The sequence below is a fragment of the Camelus bactrianus genome, chromosome 16, assembly GCF_048773025.1.
Source record: "Camelus bactrianus isolate YW-2024 breed Bactrian camel chromosome 16, ASM4877302v1, whole genome shotgun sequence".
Lineage (NCBI taxonomy): Eukaryota > Metazoa > Chordata > Mammalia > Artiodactyla > Camelidae > Camelus > Camelus bactrianus.
In genome coordinates this window covers 49,513,096-49,534,787 of record NC_133554.1, presented here as the reverse complement: position 1 = coordinate 49,534,787, position 21,692 = coordinate 49,513,096, and the positions used below count along the sequence as shown (strand labels likewise).

At 50.7% G+C, this 21,692-nt stretch overlaps 1 protein-coding gene across 9 annotated transcripts in view; it reads left to right on the top strand.

Moving 5' to 3' along the window:
• The window catches only part of RGS9 (regulator of G protein signaling 9), a 112,645-nt gene that overhangs the window by 68,267 nt on the left and 22,686 nt on the right, over positions 1-21,692 (top strand). For 8 of the 9 annotated variants that reach the window (XM_074343528.1, XM_074343526.1, XM_074343529.1 and 5 more), the window contains 5 exons: positions 4,056-4,137; positions 9,257-9,328; positions 17,148-17,177; positions 17,870-17,931; positions 19,757-19,870. In XM_074343528.1, coding sequence (XP_074199629.1) covers positions 4,056-4,137; positions 9,257-9,328; positions 17,148-17,177; positions 17,870-17,931; positions 19,757-19,870 — 360 coding nt within the window. The remainder of the gene's footprint in view (positions 1-4,055; positions 4,138-9,256; positions 9,329-17,147; positions 17,178-17,869; positions 17,932-19,756; positions 19,871-21,692) is intronic. The other variant, XM_010948640.3, reaches the window with a different exon arrangement.

Sequence of the window (21,692 nt, the reverse complement as noted above, 5' to 3'; positions counted from 1 at the left end):
GGCATCTTCTAGGGAGTCAGGCAGACAAGCAAACAGGCCATGATGCTACAGTGAATTGAGAGCCACATGTCCGGGTTTGGAGAAGGAGCTGTAGAAACAACCTTGGATCTGGAGGCTGCATAGGATGTATCCAGGTGAAGGATGCTGGTGGGGGCTGGGGAGGAAGGGTGAGATGGGAGGAAGGATGCTCTGAGCAGACAGAACCAGAGTCTGGGGCAAGGGAGTGCCTGCTGGGTGCAGTTCCCTGTAGTTGGCACAGAGAGCGTGAAACTGGCAGAAGTGAGACTGGACATGTTAGCAGGAGCAGATCATGAGAGGGCTTTGTGCTAAGGGTCATGGAGAGCCATAGAGAGATCTTAAACAGGGGAGAGATGTAATCAGATTCATCTGTGAGAGCCACCCACTACTGGTCCTCATTTGCCAGTTCAAAACTGGACCTGAAAGATCCCTTGGAGTCTCTGCCTTGTCCATAGGAGCCAGATATAAATGTTAGGAAGAGTGTATCAGTCAGGATGAGGTTAGGCTGTCGTAACAAACAGCCCCCAATGCTCAGGGGAATGAAACCACAAGGTTCATTCCTTGCTGGTGTTACATGTCCACTGTGGGCCAGCTGGAGCCCTGATGTGCTTTGCACCCACTGTGTGATGGTTAATTTTATGCGTCAATTCAGTTCGTCCACAGTACCTAGATAGGTCATCCAATACCAGTTTAAGATGTCACTGTGAAGGTATTTTTTAGATGAGATGAACATTTACATCAGTAGACTCTGTGTAAAGCAGATTGCTCACCAGAATGTGGGTGGGCCTCATCCAATCAGTTGAAGGCCTTAAAAGACTGATGTTCCCCCCAGGAAGAAGCAATTCTACCCCTAGACTGCCTTTGGACTCGAGTTGCAATATCAGTTCTTCCCTGGCTGGTGTGTCCTGCAGAATTTGGACTTGCCAGCCTCCTCAATGGTGTGAACTAAATCCTTAAAATAAACAAGTTCTGTCTCTGTCTCTGTCCCTGTCCCTCTCTCTCTCATCTATTCTATTGATTCTATTTCTCTGGAGAAGGCTGACTAATCCAAGTACCGGGTCTCATCGCAGAATTAGGTTGGCCATGTAGGTTGGTTCATGAGGTAGTCGTTTTGTTACACTGGGTCTCCCAACCCGGACCTCTTCTCTGGATCCCAAACTCAGCATCCAGCTACATACTCAACATCTCATGCTGATGAGACAGGATGCATCCAGGTGAAGGATGCTGGTGGTGACTGGAGAGGATGTTACACCTCAAACTTAACTAGTCCATGTTGGAATGTTTCCCCCCTCCCTCCCCAAACCTTCTCTTCCCTCAGCGTGACCCCCACCAGTACAAGGAACCCCCGTTCACCTCTCCCCCACCCATGTCCACCGTTCAGTACTCCAGTCCTGTTGCTTCCTCTGGCAAAACCCCTTCTCCCATACCTGCCCCCTTCTGTCTGCCTCCACCGCCTCTGCCCTGTCGGTTGTACCATGGCAGGGTCCTCCCAGCTGGCCTCTCTGCTGGCCTTTGCCCGATTTTTGAAACACAAAACAGAATCCTATCACATCATTTAGAGAGAGAACCCTCCTTTCCAGTGTCATGTGCTCAAAGGGGCTTTTCTGATTAACTGTTAGTACCGCACACATAGCATCCTAAAACGGAGTGGCTCCAGGTGGCAATGGTTATTTTATTATATCTCTGTAGGTCTGGAATTTGGGGCGGGCTCGGCTGAGCAGTTGTGGGTCAGAGTCTCTCGAGGGGCTGCGGGTCAGAGGGCTGTGCATTTCTTGTCCTCATCTGGTGGCCTCTGGGTCTCTCCATGAGGTCTGCCTGGGGCTTCCTCAAAGCACGGTGGCATCTGGGCAGTGACACTGCTGACAGGTGGTTGGAAGTGTCCAGGGCAAGTACGCCGGCGAGGAGGAAGGTAGCTGTACTGCCTTCTAGAGCGCAGCCTCGGGAATCACAGAGGGCCGTCTCCGGTAAACTCTGCTGGTCAGAACTGCCTCCAGACCCCACCTGGTCTCCGGGGGGGAGGACACAGACCCACCTCTTAATGGAAGGACTTATTCTTAAGAATTACAGACAGATTTAAAAAGCACCCCCTGGCCGTCCCCGATTCTGCGTGACAGGACCCGCAGTGTTTCCTCATAGCTCGTCACACAGTTTGTAATTTTATATCTGTTTCTTGACCACGTGTGTAATGTTTACACCGAAAGCTACTCAAAGGCAAGCAATGGGTCTGTGTTAGCTTAAGCTAAACACCGTAGCGCATCCAAACACCGTAGCCCGGGTGCCTGAAACAGCAGACACTGGTTTTCTCACACTTGTGGAGGCTGGGAGGCCCAAGAGCAGGGTCCTGACGGGGTTTGGTGTCTGATGAAGAGCCTCTTCTTGGCTTGTAGAAACTGCCTTTTTGCTGTGTCCTCGCTTGGGGGAGAGAGGGAAGGGGAGAGAGAGAGAGAGAGAGAGAGAAAAAGACAGAGCGAGATGCTCTTTGTGTCTCCTGTTAACTTGGGCACTAATTGTATCATAAGGGCCACCCTCATGACCTCATCTAACTACTTCTAAATTCCAGTTACCTCTTAAAAGTCCCCATCTCCAGATACGCTCACGTTGGAGCTTGAATATATCAATTTGGGATGGAGGGCACAAACATTCATTCCACAACAGTCTGTTTGGTTCACCTGTATACTCCCAGTGCCTGGCGCCTAGTGGGAAATCAATAAATGCACGAACGAACGAATGAATGAATATTGATTGTAATACTGTTGCTTGAAAAGATTGATCGCACATGACAAAGTAAGATAATTCCTCGCGTACTGCTTCTCTTGGATCCCATTCATCATGACTCTCCTGCAGTCATGCCTGTCACGAAAAAGCCGAGGAGCGTGGCCAGGAGAGACATCGCTGTCATTAGCGGCCGATTCGGTCTCCAAGGCTGTCCAGTGTCCTGGGAACTCCGCAGTGCCTCCGGCCATCTGCGGCCCGTCCTCCTGAGGACCTGGGCTAGTTAGCCCGGTAGACAGCCCAGTTAGGTTGGCGAGGGGAAGGGAGCGACAGTGTTTCTATTTGATTTCCAGAGGAGGTTGCAAAGCAGTGCCACAGGAGTGGCACTCCCCCCCACATCTGGCTCTCTGGATGCTGGGATGTTATTCACGATCCCTTAGCTGGCACATAAATCCGCCGACGCTGTCTCGTGGAGGGCATGCGCGTCATCCCACGTTGCCTGGGAAAGCAAGCATCATCGCATGTGAGTGCAGGTCGCCATGGACATGGTGCTGAAGGGGGCCCGTGGCGCGATAATGCACGTTACCCTGCTCCTGTAGGAGGAAAGCGCAGCGATCATTTCCTATCCGTAATAGGAAAGGGGGAGACCGGGAGCTAAAGGGGGAAATAAATCACCTTTTATACTCGTAAGTTGGGCTCAGAAAAACCCTGACTTGGCATGAACCCTTTGAAGTGACAGAGTGGAAGTGACAGGTTGAGAGAGACAAGGACTCCCTGAGGCCAGTGCTTTCCCCGGCACAGGCTCTGGCAGTGCTGGCTGCCGGCTTATTCAGATGCTGATTATGGTGTTTGTCACAACCGGGAAAAATTCAGAAGCCAGGTGGTCCGGTGTCAGCCCAGAGTACCTTCCACACTCGCTGCTCCAGTGGTGAAGTTGGCGGGGATGGCTTGTTCTCGGGCGGGTCCTGTTGGCAGGGGGAGCTGACCAGACTCCAAGTTCAAGTCCCACCTCTGCCACATGCTGACCATGTGACCCTCAGTGGGGCATTCAACCTCTCTTTGCTTCAATCCCCTGAACTGCAGAGTGAGAAAGACTCACTGGGAGGATTCAGTGAGTTCACAGGTGTGAAAGTGTTTAGCAGGGTGCCTAGTGCAGAGGTGTGATGTTAATGTTTGCGGTTTTCATGACCATTATTACGGCAGACACAGATGATTTGCGCAGATCGGGAGAGTGGTCCGGGATGGGGTCCGTCAGGAAAGAGGTCCATGACTGAGCAAAAGATGCAAAATCTTACTGGCCTTCCATGTGGCTTTTGGCTTTTCAGGGCTGGAAAGGAAAGGAATAAAGCAGACAGGTATGCGCTGGACTGCCAGGAGAAGGCGTACTGGCTGGTGCACCGATGCCCTGTGAGTACTACCCTCTCTGGTGTCACCCGTCTCTTCTCGTGCCTCCCCATCCTGGACCCACCACCCTCTTTTGCTGCTTCATCACCCTGTGGAGCTAGAATTGAATCTGCAGGAGCTGCTGCTCAGTGTTGAGTTAGCATCCAAGTGCCTCTTGGCTGGAAGAGGAAATTCACTGTCTGGATGGAGTCTGCCCGTCCACTGGCGTTAGCACTGAGTGAAATTACTATGGGAGGGACCTGCATGAGTCTGCCTTTTGTGACGGCTGGGACTCAATACCTCGGAGAAGGTATAAAGAAAGAAAAAACTAGGACACAGGCTCTAAAGCAGAAAAAACAAAACAAAACAAAACAACCCATCACATGCTGTAGGGATGCGGAAATCTGCCCGGCCACAGCCATGCCTTGGGTCACTCGCTCCCTCTTTTTCCTCCTCCCGAGCGGGTCCCCAGCGGCGGAGATGGGAGGAGGGGAGGAGAGATAATGTGGGCTGTCTCATTGCTTAGAGCACTTTGCATCTCTGGCTGTGGGACTGTAAGTGGCCTGGAGAGACAAGCTGTACGCAAATGATGTTACTTGTCACAGCTCATTACTTGGGACTGGTAGCCTCATCTCCCAGCACAGAGAGGCAGGCTGTAACCCTCACCCGCGGCGGTGAACTCCGCTGCCTCCGTTTACTCCTGCGTCATACACACGTGCCGCCTACGGGTCACCGGAGGTGGGAGATGTGAAAGGGACTCTGAAAAATGATGAGTTCAGAACAGGTGTTCTTCCTCTTCCTCCTTTAGTTTTCTTGCCTGACAAGCTGACAAGAAACCGGATTCTCAGAACCAGAAAGTGAACTGGGTCAGTCACGGTGCCAGAGCTTCTGGATTAAAATAAATTTTTTTAAATTCATTTTTTAATGGAGGTCCTGGGGGTTGAACCCAGGACCTCGTGCATGCTAGGCACGTGCTCTACCACTGAGCTGTACTCCCCACCCGCAGCTTCTGGATTTTTGAACTTCAAGCCCATCAGATTTCGGCTGTTCTGCTAATTTTCTTTCTACGTTCAAAGCACACATCCCATAAGGTGTTCCAGCCGTGAGGGCATTGGTTTGGATGCCTTGTTGTGAGGTTAAGGTCCTGGGGTTGATCCCCAAGAAGCATGTTTGGTTTTCCTTTGTTTCAGGGCGCCTCCACTATGTAGACCAGCTCGCCAATGCTGGACACAGGTCCCTGGGGTCCTAAGTGAAAGAGTGGTTGACTCAGCACAGGGTCCTGAAGGTCAGAATCAAGCATATGCCACCCCATTGGTAGTTGGGGAGTGAGATCTTCGTGTGAGTGGGAACCAGACATTGCTCAGCCTTCTGTCCCTGAAGGGGGACGCTTGGTGAGGATAACGGCAAATGGTGGACAAGCCGACTCAGTTGACCAGGTGCGCTGGTGTCCAGTGGCCCCCGTGACCAAAGCAGTCCTGCTCCTCGTAGGGTGGAGCGTGGCTTCCAAATCACATGGAGAGACTGCGTGGTGTGGGGATGCAGTGTGCCTAGACCCCTCCCCAAGCGATGTAGGCTGGCTGTGCACGTCTGCCCTGGTCCCTCTCCTTCTCTCAGTCCCTGCAACCAGGAGGCCTACAGGGACACAATGAGAAAGAGACTTTCTGAGTGCTCCCCTGTTCTCCTGGGGTAGGCTCTCAGGCCCCACACTCAGGCTGAGTGGTTCTTCACCGTATGGTACAGAGGTACACACGTTTGATGTGTCTCCGTATGACCACTGCTGCCATCACCTCCCCTGTGTCCACCACCTCCCCTGCTGCCCCCACTTTCTCCACCTCTGTCACCGTCACCACCACCGTTGTCACTGTCGTTGTCGCCGCCGCCATCAAGGCAGACCTGCGAGGAGAACTTGCAGTATGCTGCGCCTTGCTCTGCACGCACCGTCTCATTCCACCTTTGCAGTCTTGTGTGCGCGGCAGTGTGATTAGTCCCATGTTGCTGATAAGGAAGTGGAGGCTGAACGATATTGTTATCTGGCTAAAGTTACGCAGCGGGGGATCTGAGCCCACCCAGGGGAGCCCTCGCTCTTGATCCCTGGGCTCTTTTGCCTCCCACGACGGTATCACGTGATCTCGTAGTGCACCCAAGGGCTCTTTGTAACCTCCTCGGCCATTAGAGCGTTGCAGGGATTGCTGGGGCTCTAGCAAACATGGCACCAGGGTTCGGGGGGCCTGCTGCCTCTCTGATAGCACTGGGGGGCCAAGTTCAGAACGAGGCTCTGAGGTGCTGGCAGCAGACGTAAAGCTCCTCAGACACAGACCCACTCTTCACGCCCGGTCTCTCCACTGCTGCTCCCCTCAGTCAAAGCTGGAGCAGGAGTCAGAGATGAAGCCAGGGTGCCCCTGGGCCCTCCTCTCCCCGACTTTCTTAAAACACTCTCCTCCTCTTGGTAGCCCGAGAGTGTGAGGATTAGAAACGCGCGCTGTTTGAAAAGCATCCTGTTTGAAGTCAGTCTCCGCCTGGAAACTGAGCAATCTGACTGACAAACCCAGGGAGCCGGGGAGCTTAGGGACTGTCAGACTGTCTCCCGGAGACCCAAACAAGCTGTCAATTCGGCGGAAAAAAGCCAGCCAGGCAGACAAAGCATTTGGCTGGGTGGCGTGTGGCGCCTCCAGGATGGGGACTGACGGTAACCAACTGTTGAAGTTACCAAGCAGATTCAGTGCCCTGTTCACCGGTCTGTTCACTAATCCGTGAACCCTTCACGGGGCCCTGACTCTGTGCCAGCTAAGGAATTAGGTACCGGGCACGAAATACCAGCTCAAAGCCACGTGCCTGTGTTAGGCTCTCGGCGTGGATGGTCCCACGTGCCTGATGGCGATGCTGTGAAGTTGGGAGTGTCATTGTCCTCGTAGTTCAGATGGGGAGATCAAGGCTCAGAGAGGTTCAGTGGCTTAGGCAGTGCTGGGACGTGAGTCCACCTGTCACACGTGTCGCTGTGGACTTCCCACTTCCAGCTCAGGTTGCTCAAAATCCAAACCGCCGTCACAGGGGGAGCAGTGCTCTCCCAGAGACGAGACCCAGGCGCGGTGAGGCGCAGCGAGGGCTGGTTGATTAAGGGAAGGGGGACCTTTCCTTCATTTCCTTAATGAAGGAAAGCGGTGTTCCGCCCTCATTGTTTACCCAAATGGAGCAAAGTTACAGATCTGGGCACAATGCAAACAACAGTTGATGTGAAAATGAGCAGGGGAGACGTTTTGGATTCTGAGGACCACAGCTGCCTCTGCCCCCACGCTAGATTAGATCCTGTCGAGGGCTGGCTTGGACATCTGTATTGTCCCTTTGGAGCACTTGTCACAACTGCAATTTATCATTTGTGTGATTAATTGCTGAGTGGCTGCCTCCTCCTCCGTGAGACAGGAAGTGCCTTGAGATGCCCGCCGGGGCTGCCTGGAGGCCGGGCTCACACTCACCAGGGCTCCCCAGGGCTGAGCACCACGTCAGCCAGGGTAGGTTCTTGACAAATATTTATTGATCGAGGTCCATGTGTAACAACTAGGGTGAGGAGGTTGGCTCCCCTTCCCTGTCCTCCTCCCCACCCATTTTCTATTTCTTTTTTTTTCCTCTCCCTTGCCTAGGTTGTATGCCGAGTGCTTGTCCCCATGGTGGCCTGCTGAGTTAAGTTGCCAGATTTAGCCAATAACATAGAGGATGCCCAGCTAAATTTGAATTTCAGATAGCCACCAAATGATTTATGTCCTGGTATTTTTATACATACTGTGTATTTATACTAAAAAAAGAATATATTTTATATAAAATTATATATCAGAATTATCTGTTATTTATCTGAAATTCACACTTAAGTGGATGCCCTGTATTTTATTTGGCAACCCTATCTCTGAGCTAAAAATGTGGCTGGTCGTCTTGATGAGGCTGAATCTGGTGGGGAGGAAGCCCAGTTTCCTCCTGCATCTGCTTCAGTGGAGTCAGCCTGGTTAATCACGTGGGCTGAGACTCAGCGTTTGCTTGCACCAGGCTAACAGAGAGAAGGTGAAAGTCTCAAATTGCTTGCCTTAGGGAATTGAGAGAGACCAGGCAAGATTGGCTGGAGAGTTAGTTGCCTGATGGATAAGGACAAAGACTGTGACCCAGCTTAGGGCCGGGAATTTATATGCATGATCTAAAAACGAACACAATCCTTTGCTTAGTAATAGCTACCCTCGGCTGAAAGCGTCACAGTCCATCTTGTTAAATCTTCAGAAGAACCTGAAAGGTAGGAGGGATCATCTCTAGTTCTCAGAAGAGGTAGGGAAGGCAGAGAGGAGAAGTAATTCCCAAGATCTTCCTCACAGCTAGGAAATGACAGAACCGGGATTGGATCCCCTGGGTGCCTGACGGAAGCCTGGACTCTCCAAAGCAATAGACTGTAGAGTGGGGAAGGAGCCCTGTGAGGGTAGACATGAGTCCCGTGTGCTAATCCCAGTGAACTCTTACTGAGTTTGTGTGTTATTTATCCATCCATCCATCTGTTTATCCATGCACACACCTACCCTCCATCTATCCATCCAACCTCCATCCATTTATCCATCCACCCATCCATCCATCCATCCAGCCAGCCATCCTCCATCCATCTATCCATCCATTCATCCAACCATCCATCCATCTGTTTATCCATGCACACACCCACCCTCCATCTATCCATCCATCCATCCTCGCTCCATCCATCTATCCATCCATTCATCCATCTATCCATCCATCCTCACTCCATCCATCTATCCATTCATTCATCTATCCATCTATCCATCCATCCATCCATCCTCCATGCATCCATCCGACCTCCATCCATCCATCCATTCATCCATCCATCCATCCATCCATCCATCCATTCATCCATCCATCCAGCCACCCTCCCTCCACCCATCCCACTGTTAGATTCTGGGGATGCTGTGGTGGCTGAACAGCCCTGTGAAACTCAACAGCTCACCTAGAGAATCTTACATACCCTTGTAGCTCCCCATGGGCTGGGCCACAAACTCGTCTCAGATTGGTCTCACAATTGGCAGCTTGGCCAAGATCCAAAGTTAATAAGAAACTGGAAACTCTCCCAGTAGTGGTCGTAATTTTTTTCCCCCTTTTCCCCATTCAGCCAGGAATGAACAACGTGCTCGACTATGGCCTGGACCGAGTGACCAATCCGAATGAAGTTCAGGTAAACCAGGTAGGTCTCTGCTGCGTGCTTTGGGCAGGGCCCAGGTCAGGGTCTTAGCCTGGGAAGCTGTCCACGGGTCTGTTGTCTATTTGTGTCTGTGAAGCAATGGTCTCTCCGCTTTGGGACTGCCATAGAGAGGAGGCCCGTGGGCTTTGTGATATCGGGGAGGGGCTGCATGGCGAGGGTTCTGCATAGAGAGACAAGAGTGCAGGTCAGAGCAAATGAGGTCTAGATGGTTGGTTTTCAGGCTTTCCTGAGTCACTCCCCCCTTTGAAAATCTGATAGAAGTTATGAACTCGTTTCACCCAGAGACGCACGGTCAGGCATTTTGCACACAACTGCACCAGTTCACCCACGCCCTGAAGACTATAAGCCCCAGGCTCACAACTGTTGAGTCAACTTTGGCTGTAAACCTTATTGCACATGACAAGACCTGAAATGTCCTACTTTCTTTTGCATCTCAGTAAGGTGGGATCTTTGCAAAGAATCTCCTATGCTTTTTGTTTCAAAAGGACCCTTTCCCCCAGTAGGCCGCCATTTATGATGGAGGCCCAGTTTCCTATGATGGATTTTTATTTGAGGAAATGCTGTTCAGAAGCTGCTGGAAAGGTGAGCACCCCAGTTAGTTTCTCTGGCACCATTTGGAGCCAGGTAATTTTTTAGGGAGGCGGTCCTGTGCATTGCAAGATGTGTAGCAGGATCGCTGGCCTCTACCCACTGGATGCCAGTAGCTCTGTGCCTTACCCTGCCCGCCTCCCAGTCCTGACCATCAAAAACATCTCCAGACATTGTCCTGTGTACCCTGGGGGACAAGACTGCCCCTGCTGAGAACCACAGACCCCAGTAAACCAGCCTAAACCCACTTAAACTAGTCGTAGATGGTTTCATTGCTCTCTGTCTAACGTTGTCTTTGGGCAGCAAGGGGTCAGGCACCTCTATTTAGCGTAGAGTGTCATGTCAGCCTCCGCAGTGCCGAAAGGCACAGGCAGGAGCGAGAGGGATGTGCCAGGAAGGAGGAAGAGGAAGTCGAAAGGGAAAGAGGAAGGAGCAGGAAAAAGCTGGCGAGGAGGCTCTGACTTGTTAGCTTTGCCCACTGGGGCCCCGAACTCAGGATGGCTGTGGGGACCTCTCCCGACTAGCGCGTGAGCCAGAGGCCCGGGATTAGGGGTGGAGTCCGGGAGGAGGGGGACATCGCGTCCCTGAAGGGCATCCCCCAGGGGCGTCCCTGGGCCCGTGGTCCACCACTCAGAGTGACCCTTCCTTTGATACACGCCCGGCACAGTCAGCTTTCAGCGGCCTGCTCCACTCTCCCCCTGTCAGATGACAGATAATTGTGAGGCCTTGTCGGGCTTGGTTGCCATGGAAACAGAATCATCGAGGAAAATACTGAACCCGGATGGGGGGGTTTGCCTTTTTTTTTTTTTTTTTTTTAATGGATAACTGGCAGCTCTGGAAACCTCTCTGGTGTGGAGGAGGGAAGGGTGGAGCAGGGCGTCCTAGGTGCTATTTGGGGTGATGTCCCAGGGGAGGGGGCGGGAGGCCAGACCCCTCCTCGCTGAGGCAGCATCCTCAGGCTCTCTGGTGGCGGTGGGGAAGGAGAGCCTGCCTTCTGGCTTTCGAAGCCCATTTCTTGCCAGATGCCAGCAATGCTCTCAGCCCAGAGTCAGAGCATAGCCTGAGGCTGAGGCTGAGGGCTGTCGCTGCCGTGGTGCCGTTTGACCCGGGTGTGTGGTCACTGCTGTTTACCCATGGTCTTCTCCTTCTCTCTCTCCTTCCAGCTCTCCTTCTCTGTCTGCCCTCTTCCTGCTGTGGTGTGTTGAGAAGAACCAAGAACCGTAATTCTGCCAGCGGGGCCCCTCCCCTCATACCCAGTTGTTGGGGTGGAGGCCGATGCTGAGCTTTATCCGTTTGTAACATTTCCCACAGTTGGACTAGGTGTCCCCTGTTTATCTGCCCTGAGAGACTGTGCAGTGTGTCCCTGAGGCCCTGGGTGCGCGAAGAAGTCGGATTTTTGGCTCATTTCAGAGATTCGCTCCTGGTACCGGTTTGAAGAGAGAGCCCGTTTCTGAGAATTTGTAAATTCTTGAAAAGATGTCTGTTTTCCATAAACGGAGGCGCATAATCCAAGAGAAATAAACACCATCGAGGTTAAGAAAGGAGGGTGTCAGATTGGCAGGTGTCTAGGACCCTGGGTGACCAACTTCCTCAGGCTGATGGTTGTCGGCCAAGGGGCTACCCAGCCCTGGGAGGAACCGGCCAGAGCCGAGGTCAGCCCCCAGAGAGCGTGTCCTCTCTCAGTTCTGATTTCCTGGGGTGTGCAGGGGCACCAAGCATGCACAGCCCCCTGCCTCCCCTTTATTTCAGAGAGAATTTGGCCCTGCGGTGCAGAGGCTGGGTGGTAGCCGGGCGCCAGCGTGGCTGTGGGCAGTGGTGGCCAGGGCTGGCCCTCCCTCAGACCCCAACAGGGTTACTGGGGTCATTCTGGGATGCGGGCCAGTGTGGCGTGCTGAGGAGAGCTTTGCTATCAGAGTGACTCCCAGCGCTGCCACTCCCTGGACGTGTGATCTTGGCCAGGCTCTTGGAGCCCTTCAAATTCAAAGCCTCAGCTTCCCCATCTATAAAATGGGACTAACAGTAGTTCCTCCTTCAGAAGATTGAGCGGGGTCATTTATGTGACGTGACTGGAGTGATGTCCGACGTGGAGACACTGTCTGTCTCCGTGCTGCCAGAGAGAGAACTCACGGCACCCCGGAAACCCTAGACCCTGTTTTGGGGAGCTGAACCTGGCGGGCTTCCTCTTTTGTCCTGATACCTTCTCTTGCTTCTGCCCTTGTTGGAGGCGGCGGGAGGCAGGTGCACACCCATCTCAACATCCCTGCCTCATTCACAAGCAGCCGCAGAGAACAGCGCAGTTTACACTGGTGGGCACACGGGCCTGTGGGTGAAAGCTAGGAATGTGGGTCCACAGTGTTAAGCAGTGGTCCTGGAGGGGAGCCCTCCGGGAGTGACAGCCCCCTGAATACTCCCACCAACTGGGAACAAGTAGCTTCCCTCCTGTGGCTCCCGCGTGACCGGTGGTGGCTGGAGGAGGGGTGAGGCCTGCCGACAGCTCCCTGTGTGACGGGCCTGGGGCCCGAGGGCTCACACCTGGTCAGCGCTCCGGGAGGGCTTGCGGCAGCCTCGTGGGGTAACGAGTATTACTAGCATCTCTGAGGGGACAGGCCGAGGGGGTGGGCAGCTCAGCGGAGATGCGCATCTCAGAAGTGCTGGAGCCGGGGTTTGAACCTCAGCTGATGGGCACCCGTGCCCTGCCTGATGTGTCCTAAAGTCCGTGGTGTGGCTTCTAGCAGCTTTGCTGCATTTCATTAAATTCCCACAGCAGCCTGGTCATGTGCCACCTCTGGCCTGCACCCGGGACCAATGTCCCCGGCGGGTGGTCCGTGCCCAGGCCCACAGCTCCGCACTCAGCGGGGCCCGTGCTTGGCTTGATGTTCTGCTGTCACTGTCTTAAATTTTTTTTTTCCCTGGACAAGGGGCCCTGCATTTTCATTTTATCTTGGGCCCTGGGAGTTGTGGAGGCAGTCCTGCCTCCACCGGACCAGGAAGGACAGGCAGATGGAGACTTACTTCCGGGGGATCTCAACCTCGAGTTCTTGTCCCCTTGGACAGCTAGCTGTCCTCCACCCCATCTCTTTCCATGTCTGCTTTGCATTAATCGTCTCAGTTCTCGGATTTCCTGGCTTCTGGCTTTTGACGGCCTCTGCCCTCAGTGCCTGTGCTCTCCAATTCTCCATGCTTCTCCCCATCCTGTGTCTCACTCCATAGCTCGCCCGGCCCCCACCTCTGTTTCTGTCTGGCCACCGGATCCCAGACTCCCTGCTCAGCCCTGCCCTGGGCTCCCACTCTCTGGTCTGCAGTAACCCCAGGGTCTCCCTCTCTCGGGGGCCTGGCCTTGACCCCTCCTGCCCTGTGACAGTTGTCTGCAGCCTGCATCTGGGTTTCAGGGCCGGCAAGCTGGCCAGCAAGCTGTGTGAACAAACTCTGGATGTGTCCCTGTTTGGGCAACTCTGTAAGTGGGAAAATAATAAGCTGGAATTCCAAGAATGCAAAGAATGTGAAGATTCCTTGGCCAGAGGGTCCCTACTGTAGCAAAGTGTGTCACTGGGACAAGGATTAAAGGAGGGCCCACAGCTGAGAAAGCCGGGGCTTCGGCGTGGATTCCAGGGTGAAAAACATGTTTCTTTCTTATTCTGTTGTGCGGCGGTTTTCTCTGAATTGCTTAGAAATGTGTGTGTGTGTTTTTTAATAACTTCACTTTAATGTTTCTTACAGCCTTTGGCTAAGTACTAACAGTAACGATGGTAGGTTTGTGAGATTTAGCAAATAAAATACAGGATACTCAGTTAAATTTAAATTTCAGATAAACAGCGAATAACTTTTGTTGGTATGACTGTGTCCCGAATATTGCCCGGGCACCCTGCATTTTATCTGGTAACTAGGACCGTGCATCTTCTCAGCAGCAGTATGTGGACCCTCATTAGTAACCACGGAGCGCTGAGTCCCTGCTCGGTGCCAGTCACTTAAGTCTATTATGTCACCACTCCCCCTTTTTTCTATTCCCTTTTACAAATGAGAAGGCAGAGGCTTTGAGATGCTAAATAACTTACCCAAAGTCATGTAGCCAGTAAGCGACAGAACCAGGATTTTGACCTTTCTGTCCCCTAAGTTGATACTGGTTCTTAAAACTACCCTCAATCCATCAAATTCTGTCTCCGTTTTTCAGAAAAGTCCAGAACCCTCTCCCCCACTGCCCAGATACACACACACTCCTTGAAGGACAGTGATACCCCATATGTCAATCTGGAGGAGGAAGATGCCACAGACAGTGGGTTTTTAAGCAAAAAAAAATTTTTAAATTGATGTATAGTCGATGTACAACGTTGTGTTAGTTTCTGGACAGTGGTTTTTGAAGCAAGAAATAAACTCTAAAATCCATATGGACAATCCAGTGTAGGGATGGGCAAGCTCTTAGACTCAACCCAATTCACTGCAGTCTGATTCCCAGAAGATGGCTGGTAATTTTGGGAATCAGAAAACCAACAGCAAACCACATCATCGACGCAGAGCCCTAAAAGGGTAATAAAGTCAAGAAGTGAATTACAATATAAAAATTTTAAAAGCCCGGAAGACTGAGACAATGGCCCCAGAGATAAACGCATGAGGCCAAAGTCAGACCACGCTCGGGAAGACTAGAAGCGGGTGTGCCGGTGACCCACGTGCAAGGACAGACAGCTCCCCATGGAGCCCAGAGAACATCGGACAGCCTGAGAGCCTGCCTCATCCTGTCTGTGTTCGTCCACTCAGGATCCCCGTGGCCGTAGAACCGTGATGGACAGGAGGTTTCATCTCGAGTCGTGGGCACTTTGAAGGAGGGTGTTTACAACGCTGCCTGCTGGGCGCAGACCTAGTACAATTGCAATCTTTACCACCCCTAGTGGTATTTTTTCCCCCTCAGCTTTATTGAGCTTTTAGTGGCATAGAACATACATCAGGTTAAGGTGTACAATGTAACGATTAGGTGCGCGCGCGCGCGCGTGTGTGTGTGTGTGTGTATGGCAAAGTATACCACCGACAGAATTCGTTAACACTTCCATCTCCTCGCGTAACTATGACTTGGCGGTGATAACCATTAAGGTCTCCTCTCTGAACAGCTTCCAGGTATATGATGCAGGACTGTGAATTACAGTCACCATGCTGTGCGTCAGATGCCCAGATCTTATTTCTCTTTCAGCTGGGAGTTTGTTTTACTATCCTTAGTGTTAATGAAAGGGTCTTTCCTGGGCTGGGGTGTCCTCTTGTGTTTGGGGCTGGCTCTAGCATTCTTTTTTTTCTGTTTTAACTTTAAATGAAATGGCTGGACAGAGACATTCCATTCCGTGGTATCCTCGTCTTCACGGCAAGGAAGGAATTGGTGAAGAGAGCAGTTTCCTCTCTCTCGGATCACTTCTCAGCTTTGCGAAGGGCAGATCTTGGTTTGAATCCTGGCTTGGTCAGTTACCGACGAGGAGATGTTGAGAAGGTTTCTCAGAGCCTTGGTTTCCTCAGCTGAAAATCAAAATAATTGAACCTCCCTCGCTTAAACTCTGTAAGGGCTCAGAGAGGTGTAATTATTATCACACAGAAGTCCAGCTTCCCTTTTGAGCAGAGGGCACAGACCGGTAGACACCATTCGTAATCTACTTCCACACGGCTCGAGTAGAAGAATCTGCTTATATTAGATTTGAATGCAAATCCGCTCTGACCCCAGGATCCTTTTCTAACTGAAACGTGTGTCTTCTAAAACAGTCTTAAGTTAGGAGAGAATGGGGAGAGGTAGTCAGTATGATTGCCAAAATATTTGGGTCATTTGGGGAGTATTTTCAGTTTTTTTAAGTGGAAAAATATTCTGTTTACCTTAAGGTACATCTCCATTTTTCTAGGCTTCCAAGCACGCCACAGTCATCACTTATTTCGTACTTCCTGAGCATGTACTCTGCACCACACATTATGCTCGGGAAGATAAACATGGTCTTCCTGCTCTTAATGGTGCCTAATGGGTGATACGTATGTTAAACCAAGAGTCACGCAAACAAATCTCTAATTACACTTGTGATCAGTGCTTTGAAGGAGGAAGTTAGGGTGTGTGGGGGTCCAAATCAGAGACACCTACCTGAGCATTAATTAACTTTCTGAGAGGTCATTTCTCCCTCCTCCCCTACCCAGGAAAAAGGATTTCCTGTGAAAAGCAATAAGATAACAGCAATCAATCTAAGGAAGCAAAATGATACCCAGCATGGGTTAGAAAGCAGAGACCCGTATCTGATGTTCGAGACTGGACACTCCTTCGTTGGAGGACTCTGGTCCACGATTTATTTTACTAACTGGCTAAGGGAACTAGTGTCCTCCTTGGACTTCTGACTCTATTCCGAGTGAAAACCCAGTTGCATTAAGCAGCCTGAGTATTAAGCAGCCGGGAATTTAGATATTCAGCTTGAAGTGTTAAGAGTCAGCACCAAGCAGCCCCCAGACACATCCAAACCTAGGAACGCTGAGATTGGCACCACCAACTGTGCCCAACCTCCAGGAGTTGCGTGGGGCAGAAAAGTGACACCAAGGAAGCGTGTCAGATGGTAGGAGAGTTTAGTAGGAGACAGGACCAAACGGTTTCCAGGGGCTTCCAGAATCTTACACCTGGAGCCTCTCTCGGAGCCATCCTTTCTCTGCTGTACCTCAGAGAGTCCAGAGGGAGGATGCTGTGCAGCCCATCCCCAGCGGGGACTTGCTTCCGTGACTTCAGGGAGAGGATGGGACCCGCTGTCCTCTTCCAGCTCTGGGGCTCAGCTTTCAGTGGGCTTGAGTCTGTTAATGGTGTGCTTTATTTTTGGCAATGTGGCTCCCCCCCAACTTGTGCTGTTGGTCAGGTGGCTTGCTCTCCCATCTTTATGTCTCGTTCCATTTAAAATGGTTCTGTGGGCACTGCGGTAGGCTGCAACCAGTCCCACGCTTTAGTCTTTAATTCACTGTGGCTTTGAGGAGAGTTGGGCAAAGTTACAGTGGTAAATCGTACTCCTTCCCTCACCAAACCTCTCGGTTGATCTAATTCTCCAATAGCTGCATCAAATAGGGCAGAAGTGGTGGTGGTGATGGTGGGGAATTCTCTCTTAAATAAATAAAAAAAAAAGGTGGGCCGTTTTCTCTTAGGGAAGTGCTTTTATTTTTCAAATGGGGTATTTGAACTCTAATGATTTAATGACATCTGTTTAATGGTTCTTGCTTCTTTATTTTACAGAAACAAACGGTCGTTTCTGTCAGGAAAGAGGTAATTTAGTCTCCCAGTTCCGGGGAAGTTTGATTTTTAAATCCTCTAACAAATTATATGTACTTTGGCTTCGTGCTCCATACTCAGCGATGAAATGAAAACCACGTGTAATGTTGCAGACAGTGGTTTGCAAGTGGACAGACAGCTCAGAATGCCAAAGCATTCTCTCATAAGGTCTGGCTTGGGAAATGAAGCGCCCTCTGAAGGCACAGACCGGAGGGACGTGGGAGAGTGTGCAGCCACCCTGGTCCCTGCTCCTACAATTATAGCGCCGCCCAGTATCTGTCCAGGGTGACAGGCTGCCTGTTTTGGCAAATCCTGTATCCAGGGCTCAAAACAGAGCCCCTGGGAAGCATTGGCTGTTGAGGTTAGATTTGCTCCTGTGAGTCAGAGGCATTTAAGGGAAAGGTTCAGCTTCTGTCCCTGTCCTGTGTCTCGGTCTAATGCACCGTAGGACTTTTTTTTCCCCAGTTAGTGCCTTTTCTGAGACTAACATATGCTGCGTTAAGGAGGTCCCTAAATGGAATACTGAAGACCTGAGCCCCGCTGGCACTGAGGTGGCTGGTTTGAGGGAACAGGATGGGGCGCGTGATGGAGAAATGGCTTCCGGCTTGGAGGCCGTGTGTACGCGTCAGTGTTTGTGACACCCCGGGGTGGGGAAGCTGGACGTCTAACAGCTGTGTCTCTTCCAGATCATGTACTACCGACAGGCCTTAATGAGGTCCACGGTGAAGTCCTCAGTGTCCCTCGGAGGGTACGTCTCTGATTTGTTGGTCTTGCTGAGACAACCTATGACTTGCCTTAAAGCAAATTTGACAAGTCATAGGTTGGTGTAAGATCTGAAAGGGCTCTAAGGGACGAAAGCTGTCTCTTGAGGGGTTACGTTACTAGTTCTTTGCTCCGTGTGAGTCTCCAGGTCTCATCGTGGGTTAGGTAAAGTCATGGGTCGGGGCGGGTGTCTGCACACGTCTGTCTGTGTGGGTGGAAAGAGTGGAAAGGCTGGACCCCATGGTTCATTGTCTTGATAAATGGGGTTCATTTTTGATTTAAAATCCGATGAGAAGTTGAAAATTTATGTTTGATTTATTGAACCTTCAGGCTGTTTTGATCCCATCCCCCATTGGGCATTATTTGGAAGACACAAAGAGGTTTAGTGTCCCCCGAAATGTAAGCAGTGACCCTTTTGAAATGGGGAAATCATTTTGGGATCACCTTGCTAACTCTGTGATTTTTCTGCACATGTGAAAATTGACTTGGCTCCATTTTCTGGAGAAACACAACACGACTTCTCATTTATTCTTCCTGTGTGAGGCTCCGGTAGCAGTGCTGAGGGAGATGGAAGACGCTGTGTCTCGTCCAGTGCCTTTCTCCCGATGTGGTGAGGGGTTAGGCTCTTGTAAAAATCTTCAGATGTCTTTTTATATCTCTCCAAGCCCCTAGTTTGCAAAAATACCACCTGCTCGAGAAAATGTGCCCCGACCTCACCCACCTTTTCAGTGACTTCTGCCTGCGGCTGCTGAGCCCAGTCACAGATGAGTGTGCACCCGGCTTCTCAGGGGTGCTCACTTGGGGTTACAGGGATCATCGTTGTTCTGTGATAGAGTGACAGCCGTCTACTCTGATGTTCCAGAAACCCAGTTTCATGAAACCAATTAGGAAAGACATTAGAGGAGGCTCAAAGGCTGTATTAGGCTGCTTCTTAGACCCACTTTCCAATTTTTTTTTTTTTGGTCTCAGAGACTCATTACCATAATTTTGACATCATTAGTGTTCAGACCTGTGGATGAGTTTTTTTCCTTCCCTGCAGCTGCTCCACTGTAAAGGTCTCATAAGAATAAGAAGGTCTTGGGAGAAATTGAGCCAGGGGAGCTGAGTTCTGCACAGAACGCTAAACCGAGAGTTCCCGTGTATCTCCCGTGGGCATGGGTCCACCTCTGTCAAAATCTCCTGCTGTGGGCAGGCTTCGTGGCAGGCGCTTTATGCATTCGCTAGGGAGGCAATTCCATGCCTTCCATGTGGGCGGAAGCATGCAGGTTTTTGTAAATCTCCCAGACGCTGGGAAATGGGTCAGCTCGGGTGGAGCTCAGCTAGAGGGAATTCGCTCTTGCCCGCGTTTGTCTCAGTGAGACCCCGTTTTGAACAGTTGGTCTAAGTTCCCAACACTGGCATTATCTCTATAAAGGGTGGCCCCCAAGGTGGCAACAGGATCCCACTGAGTCCCTGGCAACCTCGTGCTTCCAAGGTGGTGCCAAAGACACTTGTCTGAACCCGTGAAAACTGCATCGGCTTTGTGTTTTGAAAGCTCAGGATAAAGTATATTTTAATGAAATAGGTACAGAGAAATCACAAAGGCACCGGATCAGGGAATGGTGTTTCATCTCACCAGGAGAAGAGAGGCAGAGCTTATGAAATACCCACCAGTCCCCAGGGCTATTAGGACGTGTTTCTCGGAAGACAGTAATAAGGATGTAACGAAATCGATCAGGTTAAAGGGGGACACGCTGGTCAGTCAACGTGAGTATTGATTTGGTCCCCGGGGTGTTGAATGTCTAGGAAATCGCTTTCCATTTGCTTTTCAGGATCGTCAAATACAGCGAGCAGTTTTCGTCCAACGACGCCATCATGTCAGGCTGCCTCCCCAGCAATCCTTGGATAACAGATGACACCCAGTTCTGGGATTTAAATGCCAAATTGTATGTATTCGATATATATTGGTGTTCTTTTAGAAGTAACTTTAAAAATTTTTTTTTTTATTTTTTACTCTTTTAAACTTTTTTTATTGAGTTATAGTAATTTTACAATGTTGTGTCAAATTCCAGTGTAGAGCACAATTTTTCAGTTATATATGAACATACATACATTCATTGTCACATTCTCTTTCGCTCTGAGCCACCACAAGATCCTGTATATATTTCCCTGTGCTACACAGTACAATCTTGTTTATCTATTCTACATTTTGAAATCCCAGTTCCTTCCCACCCCTCGTCCCTCCAGCAACCATAAGTTTGTATTTTATGTCTATGAGTCTGTTTCTATTTTGTATTTATGTTTTTTTTTTTTTTTAGATTCCACATATGAGCGATCTCATATGGTACTTTTCTTTCTCTTTCTGGCTTACTTCACTTAGAATGACATTCTCCAGGGCCATCCATGTTGCTGCAAATAGCATTATGTTGTCGGTTTTTATGGCTGAATAGTATTCCATTGTATAAATATACCACCTCTTCTTCATCCAGTCATCTGTTGATGGACATTAAGGGTGTTTCCATGTCTTGGCTATTATAAATAGTGCTGCTATGAACATTGGGGTGCAGGTGTCATTTTGAAGTAGGGTTCCTTTTGGATATATGCCCAGGAGCAGGATTCCTGGGTCATATGGTAAGTCTATTGCTAATCTTTTTTCAAAGTAATGTTTTGTGTTATAATTCACATGCTGTACAATTCACCTGTTTAAAGTGTACAATTCAAATTTTTTTACTATATTCACAGAGCCATGCAACCATCCCCACAGTCAATTTTTAAGACATTTTCATCATCCAAAAAAGAACCCCCTACTGCAACCCTAGGCAACCAGTAAACTATGTTCTGTCTCTGTGGATTTGCCTATTCTGGACATTCCTATGGATGGAATCATGTCATATGTGGTCCCTTGTGATTAGCGTTTTCACTTAGCATAATACCTCCAAGGTTTCCCCATGTTGTGGCATGTAGTGGCCCGTGTTCTCTGCAGGGCCCAGCGATGGGTATGTAAAGCACAGTGCTTCCCAGAGGCTGACACTCATAAATGGTTCATCTTAATCCAGATTCCTACTGTTTTCATGCTGATGTCATGGAAAGTAAACTGGCCTGGCCAACTTGAGCTCCCACAGACATCAGTTGTACCCAGACATGGTTCCAGCTGTGACATCAGCGGGAAACGTGGTGTCATGGCCTCGGAAACCTGTTTCCAAGGGGCCGTGTTGGATTATGGAGACTTCCATAAGGAATAGGAGAAAAATCAACTGTTTTCCTGATTTTTTGGAATGAGAGACCCATTCTGGCCGGGCTTGCAAGTCCTGCCTGGGATCAGGGAGACCTTTTAGGGAGATGACGGGGAGTGGAGAGGGCGTTGCATCTCAGGGGAAGCTCAGGGAAAGGGTGCACAGATGGCAGACGGGGGTCTACCTGCGGGCAGATGGGCTGAAGGCAGGTAGGGGAAGAACCACTAGGTGGCCCTGTGGGGAAAGGGCAGCTGTGTGGTGGGTGACCAGCATCCAGGGGTGGCAGTGGCCACAGCACCCGTCACCGGTGCTGTTCTGGGATCTCTCCTGGTCTAGTGTGGCAGCCTGACCCTCCGGTCTCCACAGACCTTGGAGGAGGCATTTGTGTCCCTTTGCCCTGATGGCTAAGGGAGGGGGGCCAGAGTACGAGGCTGTCCGCTGGCGGCATCCTTCTCACCAGCCAGGTGGCCAGCTTCTGACACAAGGCCCAGGGGACTTGTCCAAGGCTGTGTTTTCCTAGCCAGTGATGACTTGC